General features: G+C 44.1%; 1 protein-coding gene and 1 long non-coding RNA gene across 6 annotated transcripts; one reads left to right on the top strand and one right to left on the bottom strand.

Moving 5' to 3' along the window:
- Window positions 1-4,400: 4,400 nt before the first annotated feature.
- On the top strand, window positions 4,401-22,237 carry baz2a (bromodomain adjacent to zinc finger domain, 2A). 5 transcript variants are annotated; one of them, XM_028993778.1, is made up of 31 exons: window positions 5,443-5,833; window positions 5,928-5,981; window positions 6,360-6,489; window positions 6,624-7,448; window positions 7,924-9,795; window positions 10,041-10,229; window positions 10,530-10,904; window positions 10,993-11,053; window positions 11,202-11,310; window positions 11,462-11,563; window positions 11,707-11,932; window positions 12,077-12,138; window positions 12,233-12,298; window positions 12,439-12,855; window positions 13,044-13,298; window positions 13,397-13,611; window positions 13,742-13,816; window positions 13,897-14,068; window positions 14,226-14,288; window positions 14,422-14,566; window positions 14,653-15,302; window positions 15,580-15,856; window positions 15,956-16,111; window positions 16,327-16,487; window positions 17,002-17,061; window positions 18,006-18,289; window positions 18,711-18,846; window positions 19,031-19,177; window positions 19,420-19,649; window positions 19,745-19,888; window positions 20,038-22,237. In XM_028993778.1, the coding sequence occupies exons 3-31, from the start codon at window positions 6,360-6,362 to the stop codon at window positions 20,195-20,197; spliced, it is 7,764 nt and encodes a 2,587-aa protein (XP_028849611.1). In that variant the 5' UTR covers window positions 5,443-5,833; window positions 5,928-5,981; the 3' UTR covers window positions 20,198-22,237. The 5 variants fall into 5 exon arrangements, with proteins under 5 accessions (XP_028849610.1, XP_028849612.1, XP_028849611.1 ...); XM_028993780.1 differs by having other exon boundaries at window positions 5,443-5,981; window positions 20,038-20,207; window positions 20,372-22,237; XM_028993777.1 differs by lacking the exons at window positions 5,443-5,833; window positions 5,928-5,981 and adding an exon at window positions 4,401-4,719.
- Window positions 22,220-22,650, bottom strand: LOC114798245 (uncharacterized). The gene is made up of 2 exons (XR_003751039.1): window positions 22,415-22,650; window positions 22,220-22,281 (listed from the first exon to the last, which is right to left on the bottom strand). It is a non-coding gene; the product is annotated as an uncharacterized LOC114798245 (long non-coding RNA).
- Between the last annotated feature and the right edge of the window lie 639 nt (window positions 22,651-23,289).

Here is a 23,289-nt window from a genome sequence, read left to right as displayed (position 1 = left end):
CTTATATTGTCATATCCGCCTGTGACTCATGTCACTACATTGCAGGCATTTCTTTTACAGAAAGTACATAACTCGTGACTAAGATTAAGTAAATCTATATAGTATTAAACACTGCTCAGAAAAAAAGGAACACAAAAATAAGACATTATTAAATACTTTGTTCTTCACATAGCTGAATGCTGACAAAAAAAAATCACAATTATCAATGAAAATCAAATTTATCAATCCATGGTGGTCGGATTTGGAGTCACTCAAAATGAAAGTGGAAAAACACAATACAGGCTGATCCAACTTTGCTATAATGTTCTTAAAACAAGCCAAAATGAGGCTCAGCAGTGTGTGTGGCCTCCACGTGCCTGTATGACCTCCCTACAACGCCTGGGCATCTGGCTGATGAGGTGATTGTCATAAAGTGGACATAATAATTAACACTATCTGGGATTTTAACAGAAGGCCAGAGTGAACGGATGCGTTTGAGTCCCAAACACTTCCACTCTGGAGCTCTATAAGAAAAGGATCCAACTGTAAAGGCGTGGACCAACATTTTTTACATTGTGCATTGAGATCATATTTCTTATCTTTGCAACATTTCTAAAGTGGAAGAACGCTATCTTAGTGATATTATCCACATGCGAATTGAATGAGAGACCTACGTCAATAAAGACACCTAGATCCTTGACTTCTGTACTTGATGAGATAGAAAGGCTATCCAGAGTTATGATGTAGTCAGACAACTTATGCCTGGCTGCATGAGGCCCAAGTACAAGAGCTTCTGTCTTATGAGGGTTTAACAGAAGAAAGTTCTACCTTTAAGAAGCAGTTGAAAACCCATTTATTCAAAAAGTATTTCAGGCGAATCTAACACTTACGCACATGCACACATACAAATTAAATTTTTTTCCTCTTCTAGCACTTAACAATTTCCAAGCATGTTCTTTTTCTGACAAGTTGAGCCTTATCAGGGCTCTTAGTTTTGTAAACTCAAAATCTATAGAAATTGAATGAGAAGTGCTGGTGTAATCCTCTTGTAAATTGCTTTGGATAAAAGCGTCTGCAAAGTAAAGTAATGGTGGTGAGCATCCACTGTCTAAGGTCCTTCAGACAATTCTCTATTCTGTTCAGCTGCTGCCTCTTGTCGGCATAGCAGGGAAAATTAATACCAGGTTAATGAATGACGTGACCTAAAGGTAACATGTATAAGGAAAATAGTAATGGACCTAAGATGGAACCTTGTGGAACACCAAACTCCACTTTACTACGTAAAGACGAATCACCAATGTCCACAAACTGATAGCAATCTGATATCTGATAGCTATTCCCTTAATTCGAACAACATTCTCTTACCTTTCAAGGAGAATAGCATAATCAATAGTGTCAAACACTGCACAAGTCAAACAGGACAAGCAGCAAGATGCGGCCCTGATCAGAGGCCAACAGCAGGTCATTAATCACTTTAACCAGCACTGTCTCAGTACAATGATGAGGTCTAAATCCCAACTGATTTTTTATTTACAGCATTTATCAGATGCCCTTATCCAGAGTGACTTACAAGCAGTAGTTACAAGGACAGTCTCCCTGGAGCAACTTAGGGTTAAGTGTCTTGCTCAGGGACACAATGGTAGTAAGTGGGATTTAAACCTGGGTCTTCTGGTTCACAGGCAAGTGTGTTACCCACTAGGCCACTACCACCCTATAAATACTTCATGATATACTGATATACTTCATGATTGTTGTTGCTGTGTAGACACACACACAGCTGCTTTCTAAAATTTTCGATACAAATGGCAGGGCTCAGGTAGTGCTCCTCCGTTTCGTCCTTTCACAAAGGCAGAGGCATCAGTCCTGCTGCTGGGTTGTTGCTCTCTTACATACTGCCCTGCCTCCTGGTTGCACCCCCATGCTCTGTACAGACACAGCAAACCTTCTTGCCACAGCTCGCATTGATGTACCATCCTGGATGAGCTGCACTACCTGAGCCACTTGTGTGGGTTGTAGACGCTGCATTATGCAACCACTAGAGTGAAAGCACCGGCAGCATTCAAAAGTGACCAAAACATCAGCCAGAAAGCATAGGAGCTGAGAAGTTGTCTGTGGTCACAACATGCAGAACCACGCCTTTATTGGGGATGTCTTGCTTCATTGTCTATAATTTCCACCTGTTATCTAATCGATTTGCACAACAGTGTGTGAAATTGATTGTCAATCAGTGTTGCTTCCTAAGTGGACAGTTTCACAGAAGTGTGATTGAAAGTGAAGTGATTGTCATTGTGAAACACTGCAGCACAGCACAGCACACGGTGACACAACGAAACGTGTCCTCTGCTTTTAAATATGACCCTTGGTGAGCAGTGGGCAGCCATGACAGGTGGGGCATACTGCTCAGTGGCACCTCAATGGCACCTTGGCGGATCGGGATTTGAAACAGCAACATTCAGATTACAGGCCGCATCCTTAACAGCTAGGACACAACTGCCTAAGAAACCAAAGTGGAAGTTGAAAGTGAAGTGATACACAGCAAGCACAGCACATGGTGCACACAACTATATGTTTCGTCTGCATTGAACCTATCACCATCACTCTTAGTGAGCTGTGCTTTGCTCAGTGGCACCTAGGCGGCTCGGGATTCAAACCGACAACCTTCTGATAAAGGGTTTGTCCTTACCCGCTAGGCCACCTTATTTTTTTGAGCAGTGTAGTTAGTCTAACAGTTTGGTTCTCTATACCACATTATTTCTGTATGAATTATTGTCCATACATCTGTTGAAATGTTTCTGTGAAAAACACATGCAAAAATTGCATGAAGATTGTTCTAAATTCAGATGAATCTAGATTACACACGAAGGCCATGTATGTCTCCATGTTGTAAAAATGACATATACTACAGCTTGCACCAATTATTATTTAAATTCCTCCATGTGCACCGCGTGTTTATTTGGCATTTCACCACACGTGATTCCATGCACACTTGTTATTATTATTATTATTTTAATAATTATTATAATGTTATCGTTTCCCAGCCCACGTGTGACTGCAGTCGGGGAGAAGCGGATGACATCATGTCCAGTGACTGGCCACCTGTCATCAGGCGATCTGAGGCAAAATGTCGACCGATCAGTTAGTCAACGCGAAGCATTTCACACTCGATGCGGGATGATGATAACAATAATAATAATAATAATAATAACATGTTGCAAGCGTGCTATACACGGTTGTTGCTGTTGTTTTTTTTTTTTTACTTGGACATTTCTTGTCGCTGCGTCGCGTGAGCGGTTTTAATGCGATTGTGCTGCCGCTGTCCTGTTTCTCGGCGCCACATCGCGGCGACGTCGACGCATCACTTCCTGCCACCGCAGTGTGACCAGACGTCCTTTGCGCTCTAATGAGTTGGGGAAGGCGCGGCGGGTCCTAGCGCCGCCCCCCTGTTTACCTTCCACCTGATGACGCCGGGGCAAGGGCGCGTCCACGGTCCACGCAAAACAGCCGGCGAGTCTTAGTTATTGGAGGTATATAACACGAGGACAAGGTTATTTAGGGTTATTTAAGCCTTTTTCCCCCTCGCTTTTTTATTACGGATGAGGACAAATATCACTCGACTCGATGTTTTGTTTACTAATAGAAAAAGTTATTTTTTTATTAATCATTATCTGAACGCGTGTTGATTTTAAATATGTTGCTATGGCTCGAAACAACTTTTTTTGGATGGTGACCACCTAAAGTTTAGTATACTGGAGGATGCTTTTTTACAACATTGTGCCGTCAGTCAAATATCAAACTCAAATGAAACGTGAATTAGACGAATAATAAGTCGGCTTTCTTATTATTTTGCATTTTCAGCATTTGGCAGACGCGCTTATCCAAGTGCTTTAAGATGTCTATCATTGGAAATCCCTCGTATGGTTCTCTAAGACCTGATCTGCAAATGACCTTAGTTTGATATCCCTTTACTTACTTTAGTCAAAGTCCACTTTATTGTCATGTCACTTATCCAGAGTGCCTTTACAATCAGTAGTTAGGTTACTACAAGCTGTAGGTTACTACAACCCCCATTTAATTACAAGTAAGAGTATTTATTTTCCCTAAGCTGTTCCTGCGTTGTAAAGAACAGAATCATAGGTTATGTTTGTTCAATTGATTATAAACCCATTTTTAATAATAATCTATAATAATCATTATTACAACAAATCTCTCCTATCTTTATTGCATTTTACTATTTGGACAAAATAATTTCGATGAAGTAAAAAGCCTTTTGCCACAAATGAATTAAAACCAACGGGGACATCCTGCTCCGCTCCTCCGTGTAATCCACGGGGCTGCAATAACACCCCGTCCTGTACGGGGAATACGTGCGACGCGAACCGAGGTTCGATTCGGCCGATCCATCACACGTGTTGCAGCAGGGCCGGCCGGGTCGCCGGCGCTCGTCCGGCCGCGGGCGTCGTGGGCGCTAAGACCCGGCGCTGGCGAGGTGGCCCGCAGTGTGTAAGGCTCCGCGCACTTCCTCTGTCGGCCCCGATCCTTTTTCTTCTCTGATCATGGCTGCGTTCAAACACACCAGCCATGTTTGCTAATTTGAAGCCCAAAGGTTAGCGAGCATCCCGGTTGTTATTTCACGGCGCCCGACAACGAGACAAAAAAAAAAAAAGACCCCATCTTCGTTCACACGGTCGTGGAGTCGGACCCTCGGAGGCTCCGGCGCCTCCGGGAAGCGAGGACAACGAGGTTGGGCACATTAAATATCGTTTTTTTTTGGGGGGGGGATGAAAAGTTTTGCGGGGCGAGTGTGTGCGAGGATGCTGCCGCGAGAAAAGCACGATGTCACCGCGTTTAGTGGCGAAAAGTGGAGCGTCTCCCCTCAGCGCGCCGGCGTTTGTTTTCGGCGGAGGACCCTCGGACCGCCGCATAGACGCGCCAGCCAGCCAGCCAGCCACCCGGCCCCGCGTTTTAACTTCTTTAATTATTTAAATAACCTCGGATTTGACGTTATCGAACGAGGCGCCGCGTAGGCGCAAAACGTCCCACGATCCAGCCAAATAAACGGGGTAGCTGGTTTAAATGGGGACGCGGGGGGGCGTTTTTCTTCCTTTTTTTTTTTGTTTATCATTTCCGATTGCATTTTCTCCTAAAGATAATCCGGTCGTGCCGAGAGAGCGCGTTGTTGACCGCTAGGCCCGGTTGGAAGCTGCGTTATTAAACGAGCGTCGCCTCGGTACTCTTGTACGAAACGAAAGTTGAGACAATAAGCGCTGTTTTTCCGCCGCGACCGCCCACAGATGCGCCGCAGAGGGCCGCTTGTCCCTCTTGTGCGTTCGCGTTCGCAGCGTTGACACCGGGGCATTCGGTTTTCGTTTTGTTTTCCTCTGACGACGGCGCCTCGCCGACGAGGACCAGCGACGCCGCAGGACGCCGTTTTATTATTTCATCTTCGGCCAAGTTGTAGGTCAAGTTTACGAAGTGTGACTGTTACCGTTGCGTTCTACGCCTTATTTTAGGAAGAAAGCGGGCGTCTGGGCGCGGAGGCGGACTGTCCTCTAAAACACTGGAGCGGAGCGCGTGGTCCCGTTCAGCCCCCGTTCGGCTAGCTGGCTAACGCGTCTCCTCTCGGCCGTTCCCCAGCCTCGGCAGAGCCGCGAAGCGCCGTCGTCATTGTGTCGCACTTAGCCGCGAACGAAGGGAATTCCGCGAACCCCGTGGAACTCTTGTCAAAACGAATTCGTATCTGGAAGCGGAACTCGCACAGCTAGCCAGCCGGCTAGCACGCAGTGTTTTTGTGCGGTTAGCATACGTGCTAATGATGCACATAACCCTGGCGCGGCGATGAATGCCATTCCTTTATGTAAAAAATGAAATAAATTAATTAAAATTAAAGGAATAATTTTCATATGATCTCCGTAACGCGGGGCGATACGTAAAATGGTCCATTGTTTTAGATGTTTCTTACAGGACCGACTATAAAGATGTGGACATAGACCGTTTGCCTGCTGGTGAGATGTGCAACGATTGTGTCCATTATAAACACGGCGGGGCGTCCCGCTTTATCTGCGACATTTTAGAGAAGAGTTACGGGAGAAGTGTTTCTGATGCCGGCCACGGCGTGTCATCCTCTAGCTAGTTGTTGATTTATTTATTTTTTTTTATTTATTTAGGATTTCAACATTCTCTTTACATTTTATTTCTTCCGTGCTTGACTAATTATTATGCATGCACGTAAACAAAGGGGGGGGGGGTGTTAGCGTTTAATCGCAGAATCTGGTTTTATTTTTCGCTCTCGGATTTTGAACTTGAAGATATTACTTGCATTATTGTAATTTGTGCGTGCTTTTTTTTGCCACCTTCCCCCCCCTCCTTTCCCCACATCCCAGATGGAGGCGAATAATCATTTCAACTACGGCTCACACTCCTCTGTGTCTGCTAACTCAGGACTGAAGCTTTCCTCAGGAGATTCTCACTATACGAATGGGTCCTCCATGAGCTTCCCCCAGCAAGGGAAAAGTGAGTCATGACCATCCGTGTTCATTTGCTTTATTTATTTTTTAGAGTTTAGTGATGTGTGTTCTCCTCTACCATTGAACTAAATTTTTTTTTGACTTGTCAAATTAGTATTATTTTACCATTTGTTTCTCCAGATATTAATGGCGACATGAATGTGAATGGCATCACTACTGCAATTGGGACCAGCCAGGCTGGCTCCACCTCCTCATACCCTCATATGAGCAACCACCACCACCAGGATGGCATGGCCCCCCACTACATGTGGGGCCAACAGTACAACCCTGCCCTGTCCTCTGGCTCTGCTCATAGTATGCACCAGAAGCAGAGTTCCCCAGGGGCCATGCCACAGCAGGGTCAGCAACATTTCCAGGGTCATGGACAATACCAGGTCAATGGTGGTATGGGTGCCAGTCGCCAGGCACCAGTGGCTGGTGCAGCTAATGCTAGCATGTCTGCTGGACAGTACTGGAATCGGGGAAACCCCTCCCAGCATCAAGGTTCCACGTCAATGCCAATGGGCTACAACTCTCACAGCATGTATGGTGCATATCAGAGTCAAGTGCACACAGGAATGCCACCAGCAGGACCACAGCATCACCAGCAGCCATCCATGCAGCACCAGTCTGCAGCGGGGCACCACCACCATCCACACCCGCATCATTCCCCCCACCACCCCCCCCAACAGCAGCACTATGGCATGGTTGGCAATGGGATGCCCTTTTACCAACATCAGCCCCAGCACCCTCCACTGTCATCCCCACCATCTCAAGCTCAGTCACAGCCCCAGATGATGTCCCCACCACGAGGAAGCCCCCAGCACCACCATATGGGGCGTGGGGGTACATCAAGTCCCTTGCACATGCCAATGATGTCGCCATCTGCCATACATGACAGTGGTTCTCCCCAGAGCCGAGACAGCCCTTTGGGCAGCAGTGTTCCACTACCTGCACTCATGCAAGGTAAGTAAAAACCAAATCATTTCTTTGTGCTTTATTACAGCAGTACATGCCTACTTTCCCTTAAAAGATTTCCGATATTATGTACCTTTCATAGCTGCATGTTGTTTTTTTATATATAGTATACTATTTAGTCAAAACAGTAGTCGTACCTTATGCTTACAGTACTTTGAGATTACCACACCTCTTCTTGCCAGACCAGTTTGTATCGTCTGCTGCTATTTTGTCATGCTGTAAAATTCATAAGCACTTGTTTTCTAAATGTTTGCAGCACCACTGCAGACATGGATGGCTGTGGTTTATTGAACTGTTTGTGTATACATTTGCAGACTACAGAAGAAATACAAAATAATAAAAATAATAAAATCCTGGAAACTATTCAATTGGAATTTAGATTTATTGTATTTGAATTCTTCTGTATTCTGTTAAATATTTCAGGGGATGAATTGACTAACTTTTCATTTATATTTTCCTCCAGGGTGCTTGAATGAAGGGTATAAGGAAGTGGATGCTGGCTACAATGGAGTAGAGAGGTCTCAAGTCAACCAACACCTCCCCAAGGCAGATTCATTCCCTACCAAGCCTCCCGTTGTTCCTCACAGTTCAAGTGACTACTGCCAGCGCCCTCCCCATTCCAATGTGGACATGGATGTCAAGCAACAACATGACCTTGGAGGAGCAGTCAGGGAGCCTGTCCAACTGCCTGTTTCTGCGCCACATCCACTAATGTCTACTCCACCTCGCCAGGCTGGATCTGTATCTTCCCAGTCACTTTCCACTCATCAGAAGGCATCTTCTGAATCTTCATCAGCCTCTGGCTCTCCTGTAGCAAGTTCATTGTCTCCCACAGGTGCACGTAAGCTTTCTCATGGGACTCCACCATCTATGTCTGTACAACCTCCCAGGCTCTCATCTCCACCTTTAATGGTCCAAGGCCTGAGGTCTGCTCCAGGCCCAGTGCCCCCTTCAACCATGGCTGGACCTGCCCAGTTGATGGCTGCCTCTCCTCCTTCTGGTCCTTCTCAAACGGGACACATCACCATGCCTGTGACTGTCCCTGTGACATTGCCCTCTGCATTATCAGTGGCAGGCTCTTCTACATCGCCTCAGAGCACCTCCTCTCTGTCGGTCCCTCTTAAAAACTTGCCACCTTCTCTTTCACCCTCTTTTCATTCTCACCTATCCTCTTTGTCTTCTCTGGTCCAAGGTCCTAAACCACCTGAGGTTTCAAAGCCCGTCATGTCGGCACCACCATCTGAGGTTTGTGCTCCACCAGCCCCTGCCTTGAAGGACTTTCCTCCTTCTCCAAAGGCCCAAGTCCTTCCCCACTCTGCTGCTTGTTCTCCTCAGAAAGCCCCAGACACTGTTTCAGTTCCCACTCCTGCCTCGCCACCTGCCTCTGGGCATCTTCCATCAGAGTCATGTCCCCCAGCAGTGAATAGTTCTTCTCAGGTGGTATCCATGTCTCCTCCTGCTTCCAGTGCACCTCTTTCTGGGGTCACCACTCCACTAAAAGCAGTTTCAGCTCCCTGTGCTGTTTCTGCATCTCCTCAAGCCTTGACTGTTTCACCACCTAGAAGCCTGGCACCTCGTCCACAGCCGGTCTCGGAACCATGGTCTGCCACAGTCTCTTCTATTTCTCAGGTGGTTCCTGTTCCTAGTGCTGCTGTTCCACCTCCTCTATCGATTTCCGATTCAGCTGCATTGGTCCCTACCCCTTCTCACAGCCTGACAAAATGTTCTCGTGGTCCAGTGAAACAAGCTCCTGAAGAAATAAACTTTTCTGTTGAAACTCATAGAGGTAAACAGGAAGTCCTGAAAGCCCAAGCTAATTTTGGTAACACCTCCTTCAAGGTGGAACCCACCTCATCCCTTCTCTCAAATAAGCCAATTGAAGAGCCTAGTAATTCTAGTGCTGAAGTGTATGTTCAGCCACTTAAAGCTGCTCCAAAAGACACTCAGCTTTCAACAGAAAAGCCCTCATCTTTTGTAAGGGCGCAAAGCACCACTTTTAATGATTCCCTTGACTCTGAAGATTACACCTCTGTGGCAGAGTCGACCTGTATCGACAGCTCAAATGCTGAGGACACCAGCGTTGCGGGCCGTACGTTTAACAGCTCATTGAATGACACTTCCCAGGTGGAGGACTTGTCCATGTTTACAGAGAACTCCATTGAAAGTTCCAGGGACCTGACTACAGAAGAAATGCAGACAGAGGGTGCCTCAGTGGATGATGAGACCATGGACAGCTGCATGACTACAAGGGATTCCACTGACTACAACATGAACAATTCACAATACGATACCTCCTCAGTGTCAGATTATGACTCCTTCCACAAGACTTCTAAATGTAAGTGGCCACTGTGAAGTATATTTTAAGAGCCCTCTTCCTAGTATATATTTTTCTCTCACTTTGATATTTTTATAAATTGTCACTAAGAACTTAAAGGTGTTTCTGGGACTGCCCCTTGAAAGTTGAGTTAAACCAGTTTAAGCTATAAAATCGGGGAGGGAATTGCTGGTATTGAAATTGGTTTCCTAACCCTTCAGTTCTAGTTGTCTTGTGAAATGAAAGTGAACTTTATCTTTCTCCAGGCATTGAAAAAGAACAGAAAACTGGTCAAATGGAAGTTGGTGAATGGGATGTTCCAGATTCAGCATCCACTGTGAGAGGCATTGCTGCTGCTTTTGACGTCGTACAACCACTTGCATCTGGAACTGCTGTTCCTTTGGCAGTAGGCCCACAGAAACCTACTTCAAGGACCCCCAAGGCACTGAAGCAAGGTGCTTTTAAATGTTTTAAGTATTATGTGCTGGATTCTTGTATTAATGTGTTGTTTTTGGCAAAGCCAAATTTTGCGTCCAACTTGCATTTGAGTTTTTATTTGTTTTAGCTACATACATACTCGTTTTAGTCAGACCCATTGCAAACCACATTTAGTCCAGTTTTTATCCAATATTACATGAACTATATTTCATTATAGTTAGTCACATGACCAGCATTTACATCTCGTTTCAATATTCATTTGTGTCTTTTTGTCATGCTTATAATTCTTGTCCCCTCTCCCCTTCATGTTTTGACAGGTACTCAAGTATCTCTGAAAAAGACTAGAGTCAAAGTTGCTACAGAGGGAAAAGTAAAAAGAAAAAAGAAAGAGGAGAAAGAACCAGCCAAACAGTGGAAGAAACGGAAGACCTCTAAAGAGGAATGTGCCGTGTCAGGGGATGTTATTGTGGAGACAACTCCTTTTGGAGAATTTCCTTCTCCAGCTCAAGAACCAGTGACGTCTGATGGTGGCCAAAACCTTTCAGCCAGTCAAAGTCCTCAAGTCAAGCCCAAGAAGATCAGGAAGCCCAAAGTGAAATTGGTGTTGGAAAAGTCAGCAAGTCTGACCAAGTCTGACACTAAAGAAGCCACAAAAACTGAAGATGATGAAAATGATGACAGCTCCACAGCCGGTAACATGCAAATTTGTGCAAAAATAACTAATATAACAGTATAACATGTATGGTGTGAATTGTATGTATTTAATTGAATTTATTACAGGAGAGACACCAAGAAGGCGAATAGCAACTGAAGAGCAAGTTCACTTTCCTCTGCTTCATGGGTAAGGATTGTTTAATTAGTTACTTTTAGTTCAAGTATTCTCATTACACTTAATGAAGGCTGCTTATTAAATAATTAAGTGGTGTCATGCATGTGCTCTTGGTGGTCCAAAATATAATCTTGTGGCCTTATTCTTTTTTTCTTTAAAGCTGGAGAAGAGAGGTCCGTGTGAAGACCCATGAAGACCGTATGAAAGGAGAGACTTGGTACTACAGTCCCTGTGGCAGGAGGATGAAGCAGTTTCCAGAAGTTATAAAGGTCTGTGGAGCTGCATTTCACCAGGATTCATTTTCATTCAGCTGACTTTAAGCAATATGCAATTTATATAATAATTTATAATTTATTCATTTTTTTTACCATTGATATGATGCAGCTTGTATTTTACCTGTATTCTTCCCTCAACCTACAGTATTTACGGAGGCACCAGTGTGGTGAAGTAACTCGAGAACACTTTAGCTTCAGCCCAAGAATGCCTGTTGGGGATTTTTATGAAGAGCGAGACAGTCCTGAGGTTAGTGTGTGGCCAGTCATTTGAATGTGTAAATAATAAGCAATTGTAATAAATCAGATGGGAAATTATTTTAAAATACATTGAGCAATCACACAGCAAGTGCAAAACATTTTTTGATGTGACCTCTCTCTGTTGTCCTGCAGGGAATGAAGTGGTTCCTCCTGGCTAATGAGGAAGTTCCTTCCATGATTATGGCCATCACTGGGAGACGGGGTCGCCCCCCAAACCCAGACAAAGAAAAAACGCGTCCGAGAGTTCGACGTGAAAAAGGTGCACCTGGCCGTCGACCTGGCAGACCTCCCAAATCGGACATGACTGAGCTGCTGAGCAAAGTGGATGCCAGACTGTTAAAGAGACTAGAGGCCAAGGGTGAGTAGTCGAACAGAACAGCAGTTGGGTGGAAAGGGTACATTTCTTTTAAGCACATTAAATGTTTGTGTGTGTGTGTGTATATAATCTTTAATAATGTAATGTATGGGAACGTAAAATATTATGTGTAATTCACACTTGTAGAGGTTCTTACTGAAGAGGACAAGGAGAAATTGATGAAAATCAAGAAAAAGCTGAAGAGAAAGGTATAACCGAAACATGCAGGCTGCATTACATTTTTTTTCAGTTGCATTCTGATGTTAATACAGACATTTGACCTCTCTTTGCTTTTCTTCTCAGGTAAGAATCAAGAAGAAGGAGGATGCCAAAATCAAGATGATTAAGCAAGAAAAACGAAAAGCGAGGGTGAATGTTATGTCCATGGCAACTTTCAAATATTTCCAAAACTTGTAAAGAAGAAAATGAGCATTTGTGAGCACACACAAATTCTCATCACTGTGTGACCATTATACAAACTTTTAAACATTTTGTTCTCTGTGCTACAGCTTGAGAAGGCCAAAGAGCTGAAGGAGCAACAAGAGCAAGATGGGAAACAGCTGGAGAATCAGCAAGAGGAGGTGAAATCCCTTCAGCAGGCGACAACTATACCATCCTCCGAACAGGAAGTCTCTCAGCCTGCTTTGGAGCCCAAAAAGCCCAGTCGCAGAAAGAGAGTACAGACAGAGGAGGAGCTGTTGAAGGCGGGCCAGGTGAGGCGGAATGCAGGCGAGAGGAGCAAAGCTAAGGCCCTTGCTAGAGCCCAGGCTGAAGCGGAGGCCCAGGCCCAGGCTGTCCTCGCTGCCAAAAGGCAGGCAGAGAGACGTGCGCAGGCTCAGAAACGCCTTGAAGAAAGGAAGCGGCAGCAGCTGATCTTGGAAGAGATGAAGAAGCCTGCAGAGGACATGTGCCTCTGTGATCATCAGGTCAGACAACTTTCATTTGGGCAGGGAATCACTAGATCTGATACCATTTGTAATTGTGCTGTAGAATAAAATATTTATTCTTTCTCTGGTTATTGAAAACTCTGCTAATAGCCTGATGTTTTTAATCTGTTGATGCATGCTTTTGCATGTTATAAATAATAATAATAATAATTGTCTTCTATCTACAGCCACTTCCAGAGCTGTCTCGTATCGCTGGTGTGGTTCTCACAGGCCGAGCTTTCTCCAACTGCCTGATTGTTGTTGAGTTCCTGCACAGCTATGGGAAGGTTCTGGGTCTCCAGGTCCCTAAGGATGTTCCCAGCCTCAGCACTCTGCAGGAGGGGATCCTAGGCGTGGGTAGCAGTCAAGGCGAGGTCCTGGATCTGCTTATCAAACTGGTTGACGCTGCACTCCACGACCCTGGTCTACCCTCATATTATCAGGTGTGTAATAGTGAAGTTATCATGTGCAGCAGAAATTCTGTGATGTTAAAGATTTCAACATCTTTAATGGCAAAGTTTCTCATGTTTTGCTCTTCAAGTCGGTGAAGATCCTTGGCGAAAAGCTGGTAGACGTGGAGCTGAGTCATGTCACTGTGTCTGAGGCACTACGAATATTTTTGGAATCTAATGGCTTTGAGATGGAGGTTTGCAAAAGCCTGCACATCAAAAACTTTCAGTCTCTCTGCCCTGAAGTAAAGGCTTCCATCCTGGCCTTCCTCGTGGAGATGCTGAATGCCAGTAACACAGTGATCAGGTTCGACTCATCATGCTTCACTATGTCATTTGGTCAGAATTGAGGGAGATCTCTTTCCAGTTTGTGAAGACTGATGAGACATCTTCAATATCTTTTTTTTTTTTTTTTTTTTTTTTACTTACTTTTATAGGGATGTTGACAACACACTGGAAAACATGGCTACATACAGGAAGAACAAGTGGATCCTTGAGGGCAAATTACGAAAGTAAGGCTCAGAGAGATGCCGTGATGGAGGGAAAATTCAACGTGTGTGAGAGAGGTCAAAAATCTTTCGTTTTCTGCCAGGCTGAAGGCAGCTTTAGTAAAACGGACCGGTCGCTCAGAGGAGGAGCTTTGTCTGGAAGACAGGAGGCGAAGCACTCGTGGGGGGATGGCAGAAGAGGAAAGCCTAGAGGACATCATTCCACTGGAGAGGGGAAGTCGGCGTTCCCGCCGAGAGGAAACCAAGCTCGCAGATGTATGAGAAGTTTTCTTCAAATGTGTGCTTTGCATGTCTCCCTTGCCCTTCAATCACCGTGCATTATGTAAAAAAAGAGCAATATTGACCATTCTTCTGAGAACCATGGAACTGTATCATAGAAAATAAAAAAATATTTTTGTGTTCTGTCTTATAGTCTGACAGCCCAACCACTGCCAGCATTGCAGAGTTGGAGAGACAAATTGATAAGCTAACAAAGGTAAGGCACAAATGGCTCTTTATCTGTGTTGCCTTGCTAGTTAGCCTCTAACTTTTTGGAAGAAACACTGTATCACTTTACCCCTAACTGATAAGTAGGTACTTGTTAATTCGATGTTCTTTTCCTTCTGCAGCGTCAGGTCTTTTTCCGTAAGAAGCTGCAGCAGTCCTCTCACTCTCTTCGAGCAATTTCACTGGGACAGGACCGGTACCGGCGCCGATACTGGGTTCTTCCGCACGTTGGTGGCATACTGGTGGAAGGACCAGAAGAGATCTTAGGTTGTTCTGATCCAAACATTTCTGTGTTAGATGGCAGTTGATGGTTTTATCAGAGTTTTAACCATTGGTCACTTGTCATTTTACAGAATCTGGTGATATTCTGGTGACGGATGAACCTCTGACGCCAGTAAAGAAAGAAGTGAAAGTGGAGGTCAAAAAAGAGACTCCACTCTCCCCGGTTACCCCTGTTTCTAATCGTGCTGCAGCTACCACTACATTCCACCCCTCCCCTCCATTACTCTGTAGCACCTCCCCAAGTGAACTGGACTCCCTCCCTGGTGAAGCTTCACTAATGAGCAGTAGCCCAAGAGGCAGAGGACGTCCTCGCAAGATCAAACCGGAAGTGGAGCTTCATCTGCGGGCCGCCAAGAACCGACGTCGGCGCCGCAGTAGTAAATCAGGTGGTGACGAACCGGTGCCCGGAGCTGCAGCCAATGGCAGTATGCCAGACCTCACCCAGTCCACCTTTGTGTCCTGGCTTTCCCAGTCCCAGGCGTCTGTAACCAACGGTGCAGCAACAAATGGTCCTGAGGCTGGGGGCCCAGACGAAAGTGCTCAGTCAGAAGACATGTTGAAGGAAACAGCACTGCTGCTTCCAAAAATTCCCTGCAATGCTGCTCCCTCCCTATCTGAGCCCAGTCAGCCTTCAGATATCCCAGTATCACCCACTAAAGAGACTCCACCACCTCAGCTCACTAATCTCGTTTCACCTGACTCTCTTCCTCCTGTCCTGCAGGTGAGTTTGTTCAAAAGTCAACAAAAACGAATTGCTTTTGTCGTTAGGAATGGGATAAAATATATAGCTGTGCAAAAAATGCCACTATGGGGATATTAGTGTATTGTGATATTTCACTAGTGGTCTGTGCAAACTATGGTCAATGGGGAGAGGCATAGGGTGCTGTTTATTTATTTATCTATCTATCTCTGCTCCACTGTTTTATTGTCACTTCTTATGAAGGCCACTTTGTAATAATAATTTTTTCTGGTGTCTCTCACCTATTTCCCTTCCACAGCCTGATGCCCTGTCACCAGGTGGGCCCACTTCTCCTCCAGTCCTGCAATGCATGGTCCCCATTGCCCCTGTGTTACCGAGTGTGGTTGCCGCACCCCCACTGTGCTCCACCCCAGTGCAGAAACCGACCCGTAGACGTAGACGGGGCAGCAGTCCCGGCCGCCGAACATATTCCCGCTCTAGCGCAGCAAGGCGCAGAGGTCGCCCCGCTGCCGTTGTTTTCCAAGAAATTGAGCAGAAATTCTTCACTCAGCTTGTGGTGAAGCCAATTCCATTAGGTCTGTGCACACTTGCTACCATGCCCATTTAATTTTCCCAAGCCTATTCCTTTGACAAATGGCTCGGCTGTTATAATGAACTTTCTCTGATTTGTGCAGAAATGGTGAAAGGGTGGTGGTGGGTGAAGGAGCCGGCGCAACTGACAGCATTGGTGCAGGCGCTGCACCCACGTGGAGCACGGGAGAGGGTGCTTCACAAGCACCTAACAAAACACATGGAGTACCTGTCTGAGCTGTGTGCGAAACCAGTTTATGGTGAGCTTGGAAACAAACAAACAAAAAAGTTTATTCATGAAACACTCTATTGAATTCACTTTTATGCCAGTAGTATTTATCACCACAATTTAAAATGTTATATAGGTTGAGCTTTAAATTGGTTTGAAATTGATTGGTTTAGAGAGTACATGTAAATAGACAGTATGTATTTGACTTAATTTCACTTCTTATATTGAGTTACCTTGTCCTTTCAGACCCTGTCTTCCAGCAGAAGGTGGAGGAGGGCAGTGCACTGTTGGAGGCCCTCCATCAGCCTTGGCCAGAGCTACAAAATGCCATTCAGGCAGACGTTACTGCCCTCCAGTGGGTGGAGGACCTGGAGCAGAGGGTCCTGACTGCAGACCTGCAGCTTAAGGTGAGCATGGCGATGAGGATCAGGCTGCAGATCATTGGTGTTGCTTTTTTTGTCATGCTTGTGTTTTAAATGTTAGGACTTCCCAAAAATTTTAAGTGCCTTTTTTTTTTTTTTAAGTAAAGTTCTTATTAGTTGCATCTGAATAAAGCTTTACTGCATAAGCAGTCCATTTACTGATAAAGTAGTAGCCTGTGACTTTCACTAAACTGCTCTTCTTCTTGGGGACCAGTGGGAGGTGCTGTTGCCTGCATAGGTGCAGGTCTAAACAAGCAGCACACCCATAACATCCACTGAGTTGAATATTAGCTAGAAGGGCAAATTAATCTTGTATTTTAGTGGCCTGGAAATTTCAGGTCATACTACTTGTAGTCATAACTCATTGGAGAAAAACACAGCGATACAAACAAAAGATCAGAATTACAGATGAGTGTTGTTTCAGCAGAAGAAAACTGTAGCCCTTCTAGCATGTATTCAATTCGATGTGATCACATCTTCACCATTTTATATTCCAAAGATGCCTCCCCAGACTGACAGCAGTGATGGTAACATGGATACGCCAATGGCAGGATTTCAGGTAACAGTCTCCAGGAGGTCTGGGAGGGTATGGGGTTGGCAGAGTTCTCTCAGTGTTTTCCTGCATGGTTTTTAGTTATCACTAGCTCACACGAGGTTTAGTGAAGTAAAGTGCTATATTAGAGATGTCTTCTCTACCTTTCCCTAATCCCTACTGTTTGAAATGCTACCTTCTCTGCCCTTCTTTTAGATTTACAACCACTTTGTGTATTACTTATTTCCTGATGCTGGACTAAACTCTTCTACATGGGGATTTTCAAAGGCTTGAAATGGTGTTTAGTCCAGGACCGGGTCTAGTTGTTTATCAATTTGTCTTTTTAACATTAGTACTCTGAATCGTGTTTTATGTTGAGTTTGGAAACCAAAGTGCCTCCACTTGTAGAATGTTGGATATGCACTGGGATCACTGTCTGGTTTGCTCACTTTTCTCAGAATTTGAGCATCTTTAATGATCATAGTACACTGACTCTTAATTGTGCTTATTTTTTATGATGTCACTCTACACTGCTTTTAGCAGCAGTCAGAAACAAGAAACAATAGTTTACTCTGATTTTTATGTCCAAAGTTTGAGTTGTGATGCAGACATGACTAATTGTGTGTAGAGCTGTAAATTGATTGGACATCTCACAGGTTTACCATCCTACCATAAATCAGCTTATAGAAAGCTTCTCTTTCAACTATGTGTTTGTATTTCTTGTAAGTGTATACCCTACTCACCAAACTGTGTTTTCTTTCCACCTTTTTTTAGAATTATTTCACTCTTTGTGTCCTTTTTCCTTTTTAATAAATGTTTTTTCAGCAGTTTCAAATCCCTGGGATTTTTGAATGTTCCCTTTCTAAAGAATTAGATGCATGTCCCAGGTCCTCCTCTTCCTCCAGTGCTCCATATATAATTTGCTTGATCTGATACTTAGTTTTTCATCTGTCCCCTTTACCATCATTAAGGTGTACACCTTACCTGAGCCAGACTCCACACGACAAGACCTTGAGTTCTATGAGCATGAGGTGGACCCTCGGGATGACTGGATAGTTAAAACCAAGAAGGAGTGGTCTGACATGCTTCGAATTCCCAACAACCCTCTGGACTTGGCAGTGTTGCGTCTGGCCAACCTTGAACGCAACATTGAGCGGCGCTACCTGAAGGAGCCCCTGTGGAACCTGTCGGAAGTAGTTCGTCTTGCGCCACTCACTCCACCCCACGGGGAAGAAGCCCAAATGGATGTTGGCAGGTGTGTATGAAGTAGGGTTGAACCCCAGTTAGCCTGGCACATGGAGCTGATGTCTGCAAGGTGCACCCCTCTTTTGCGCTTTATAATCTATTCATAGTCTGTTAGTTAATGGTTTCAAAATTTATTCACTAATTTTGGTAGGAAATTTTCTCCTGGTTAATGAGTGTCAGTTGGTGCATAATATTTGTTAGGACTTGGAACTATTTTATTTATTTTTGGCCCAAAGAGCAATTTCTGTATTTATTTGGTAAATGGCCTTATTTGACAGTTTGACAAGTAATGCTTTATTTAAGAAATTTGGTGTCACTTGGTGCCAAGTCACATTTTGTGTGTGTACTGTCATAAATGCATATCTGTGCAGAGACTAGCAACTATGTGCTGTTTTGACACTTGTCTTGTATATATTGTTTACTCCTGACAGTATGGAGACTGAGATCACACCTCGGCTGCGGACATGGCGGCAGGCCCTGGACCGATGCCGCAGTGCAGCTCAGCTTTCTCTGTGTCTCCTGCAGCTGGAGCGGGCCATTGCTTGGGAGAGATCCATCGTTAAAGTGGTATGAATGTTATAACAGGAACTGTAAAATTTGGTTGTAAAGGAGCATTGACAAGTTCGGTTGAGGTGGTTTCAGGGTCTAACAAAGAAGGGTCATTATATTGTTCACTCTATAGCGGTTATGGTTTTTATGTTGAAAGTAAACAGCTTTTAGCTAATTTACTGTGCATGTGTATGCCCCACAGACATGTCAGATATGTCATAAAGGAGACAACGATGAGTACTTGCTACTGTGTGATGGCTGTGACCGTGGCTGTCACATGTTCTGCCTCAGGCCAAAGGTCACCCAGGTGCCCGAAGGTGACTGGTTCTGCCCCACCTGTGTTGCAAAGGTGACTTTTTTTTTTTTTTTTTTTTTGTGTTAGGTTTCATATTCTGGAAAACATTCTCTAATATCTATGTATGGAACACATTGGATTTGATTTTTCATTGTTTTTATCCTACCCTTAATTTGCTTTAAACATTTGGCTGTAGTCTTTTTGTACTTCCCACCATTTATTGCTTCTTTTTTCATTTCATGTAAAAATATGCTTGTCTTCTGTCTTTAATTATTATGAAAATAACACTTTCCCAGTCGGCTGGTGATGACTCCAGGCCCCATCGTACTGCACGGCAGCGGGCTTGTGGACGCAAGCGTCGTGCGGGATTATATGATAGCTCTGAAGAGGACGATTGCCCCCGGAGGTCAGGAGGTATGAGCACTCGTCAGAAAGATGGGCCTTCATCATCCAGCAGCTCAGGCTGTTCCCCCAGCAAGCGTAGACGCATGACCACACGCAACCAGCCTGATCTCACATACTGCGAGTAAGTTATTTTCTATTTCTTGTGTTCTCGTAATTGTTAAAATACATTATCTTTAAATGAGGTTCATGACCTGTGCTTTACCTTTCATCCTTTAGGATCATCCTGATGGAAATGGAGGCTCATGCAGATGCTTGGCCCTTCCTGGAACCAGTCAACCCCAGACTTGTGCCAGGATACCGTCGCATCATCAAGAACCCCATGGACTTTCTGACAATGAGGGAGAGGCTGCTACAGGGAGGGTAAGGTGTTTTATCACTTTGTGTGTTCCCTGTACCCGTGTTAGGTGCTTGTTGCTGTGTGTGTGTGTGTGTGTGTGTGGCCTAATATTGTTTCGTGTTGAGGGTAATCCTCATTTGAATTCTCCTCTCCTCTTTTCTGCTTGAAACAGGTACTGCAGTTGTGAGGAGTTTGCTGCTGATGCCCAGCTAGTTTTTAACAACTGTGAGCTTTTCAATGAGGACACATCGGAAGTAGGCATGGCAGGACACTCAATGAGGCGCTTTTTTGAGAGCCGATGGGCAGAGTTCTATCAGACCAAGGACAAATAGGATCCTTGGGGTGAGCTAGGTGTAGGACTTTGTTTCCCCCTTCACCACAACAGCACTTAAAACATCCCATTTGTCTCGAGACTGCTACTGAAAGCTTCCCGGGCTCTTTTAAGATATTCATGTATAGACCTTATTGTTCTATTTTTTTATTTGTGTTTTTCTTTTGTCATTTAGCTATTTTTTTTTTTGCCTGGCCGAAGACTGATAAAGAAAGAATTCCACCACTGGTTTTGGTTTACCTCAGATAATTCTACCCCAAAATGCATTCACCTAACAGGTTTGGACTGAAACTAGAAGTCTCCTCTCTCCATATAGCTGTCTGATGGTGGGAATAGTATAACCATAATGCCACTACCATGAACCTTCTGTCACCACAATATGACCATGAATCCAGTGAGAATGTCCTACTGTACCACGTCCTCCTGCTGCATCGTAACTACAGGGCACACACAACCTCTCTACCCTGAGTGGAAATATACCTTAATGTGGTCCCGCAACTAGAAGCAATCCCCTCCTCCCCAATTTATTATTATTATTATTATTATATATTCTATATACGTATACAGATGAACATAGCTGGGATTATTTAATAGCAATAGCTTGTAGTGAATGTGTACAGAGCGCATCGTAGAGATGTATAGATAATTCATGAAATGGCCAGTAAAGTTCTAAATGAGCGTTATTTGTAAAACTGTCTTCTGCACATGTGCACCCTTGACCCCTCTCCTGCTTTATGGATTTGTTTTGGGTTTTTTTGTTGTTTTTTGCCCCTTTTTTGACTAGAGCTTTATTATTATTATTATTATTATTGTTGTTGTTATTTTTTTCAGCCTGAGTCCTATCCTCCTCTTAAAAAATTTAGTCTGTGTGTAAAGTGGGTGTCATGACCGCTGCAGGTGTACAATGATATTATTTTAAGGATATTTGTGAAGCTGCACTGAAACATAATAGCCGCAATGTTGACCTCTCGTCCCTTGCCCTGCTAGCTTGTGTAGCTGCCCTGGAGCTTTTGCCAGTTTGTTTGATAGTTTTGTCAAAATGAGACATGAACTGATGCAATATATTAAAAAGAGGTTATATATACGTTCAGAATACAGAAAGTATAATTAACTGTTTAGCGATATTCGTTCTTCTTTGGAAGTGTTTATCGTTACGGCTGCAGCATGGATGCTGCTATTAGTGCTTAGTCTATGTTTTTGGAAAAAATGCACACTTTTTGGTTTATTTTACAGCAGTTTTAAATAGCCTCAAACTCATTAAATACCAATTTGTGAATCTCCAGTTAAATTTGGCTTTACAGGGAATCCTTCTCCAATAAGCATGTATGTTGAATTCAAACTGTTCAAAACGTACTGTTTCAAACATTTGGTGCATCTGACAGACTGTCAGTCTAAAAAAATCCCTTTGACTTGATGTATGGCACTGGTCTTAGTGGTGTAGGTAGTGAAGATTAAGCATGGCTTCATACTGACTACTCGTTGAAGTAAATTAACTTGTTGCCAAATGTTCAACGAATAACAACATGGTTATCAAGTGTTGAACTGAGGACAATATTACATGTAGTTTCAGGTACATGTCTAGCAACTTTTTTTTGTTTTTTTTTTTTGTTTTTTTTCGTTTCAATTATCAGCGAAAACACCTGGCTCTGAAGGAACTTGGCACGGTTTCTCACGGGGAAAACCCAAGACAACAGGACTCAAAGCCAGGTTTTATTTAATTGTAGTTTCTTACACTGAACTCAGTCTGATCTGTTGGATAAAACGTCTACAGTATGTGTTCCTTGCAACACAAAAGGGACATTTTTTTTTTTTCTTACAAGGAAAAAAAAAAAAGAAAATGTGGTGTTTTAGTGAATTTTTAATAATGTACAGTTTTTGTGAATTTAAATTTGTTCCTTTCTATATTTTTAGGACCAATATATCGGTTTATAAGAGGAGGCATTAAATGACCATGTTGTTTCGAGGTGATGTAACACGTGCATCTGTAGAATGTACTGTAATCACAATTAAAACCCATCTAGTAGAAAGTTCATGCACAATGCATGTCTTGTGTGCTTCTTTATTCTGAGTTCACTGCAACATGCACTGGCAATAAATAAAATGCACAGCATCAGTACATCATGCTTCATCTTTGGAAACTGAAGTCTCTTGCAGCAGTCTTAATAGCTTGATCAATTATTGGTGAAGCATCTATCAATATGTTTCTCAGTATGCAAACCTTGGCCAACATGCACCCTGTCCTCAAGTGGTTCTGGTTGCATCCCACCCCTGGGAGCTCTTTGAAGGACTCTTTTGCTTTGTCGTCTTCCTGTCCCCTGCACATGACAGAGCAGCTTTACTGTCTTCCACAGCTGGGACCTTTTCTGATTCCTTCTACTTATTCAGTCCTCATCCTGTAGTTCAGAGTATTGATGTATTTTTATTATTTTTTTCTTCTCACCTTCATTTTTACATTACCCCTCTCTCGCTGTTAAACAGTTCACACACACTTCCATCATTTTATCAGTGTAATTATCCCTGACTTGGCTGTTTGACCTGTGTGTTGGGGTTCCGGTGCAGAGTTAGGTTGTGTTGGTGTCAGCACTCCAGGCTGCGGGAACAGGAAAAGTCCCCACGCCAGCAGGTTTCTGCATGGCCTCAGCCACCCCCTTGTGGGGCTTACCACTACAAAGGGTGTGGGATCACAGTAGCGGCGTTCAGCAGTGAGGGGGGTAATCCCACCTATTATGGCCTACACTTACCCAGCTCATTCTGGACTGGCTATGGTATACACTCACCAGGGGTTTCATTAAAAATCTGGTCTCTCTGTCTAAATATGCATTTATTTAGTTATGTCTGCTGTGTTGTCATTATGTATGCAGAACATTGTGCTGTTTTATGTAGTATTGTTCCCCATAATAGGGGCAGTGGTGGCCTAGCGGGTAAGGATGCGGACCCATAATCAAAAGGGTGTGGGTTTGGATCCCGAACCACCAAGGTGCCACTGAGCAAAGTACCATCCCTACACACTGCTCCTTGCGCGCCTGTCCTGGCTGCCCACTGCTCACCAAGGGTGATGGTTAAAAGCAGAGGACACATTTTGTTGTGTCACCA

Source organism: Denticeps clupeoides, chromosome 10 (genome assembly GCF_900700375.1).
Source record: "Denticeps clupeoides chromosome 10, fDenClu1.1, whole genome shotgun sequence".
NCBI lineage: Eukaryota > Metazoa > Chordata > Actinopteri > Clupeiformes > Denticipitidae > Denticeps > Denticeps clupeoides.
The sequence above is the reverse complement of the archived record's forward strand: the minus strand, read 5'-3'. Positions and strand labels throughout refer to the sequence as shown.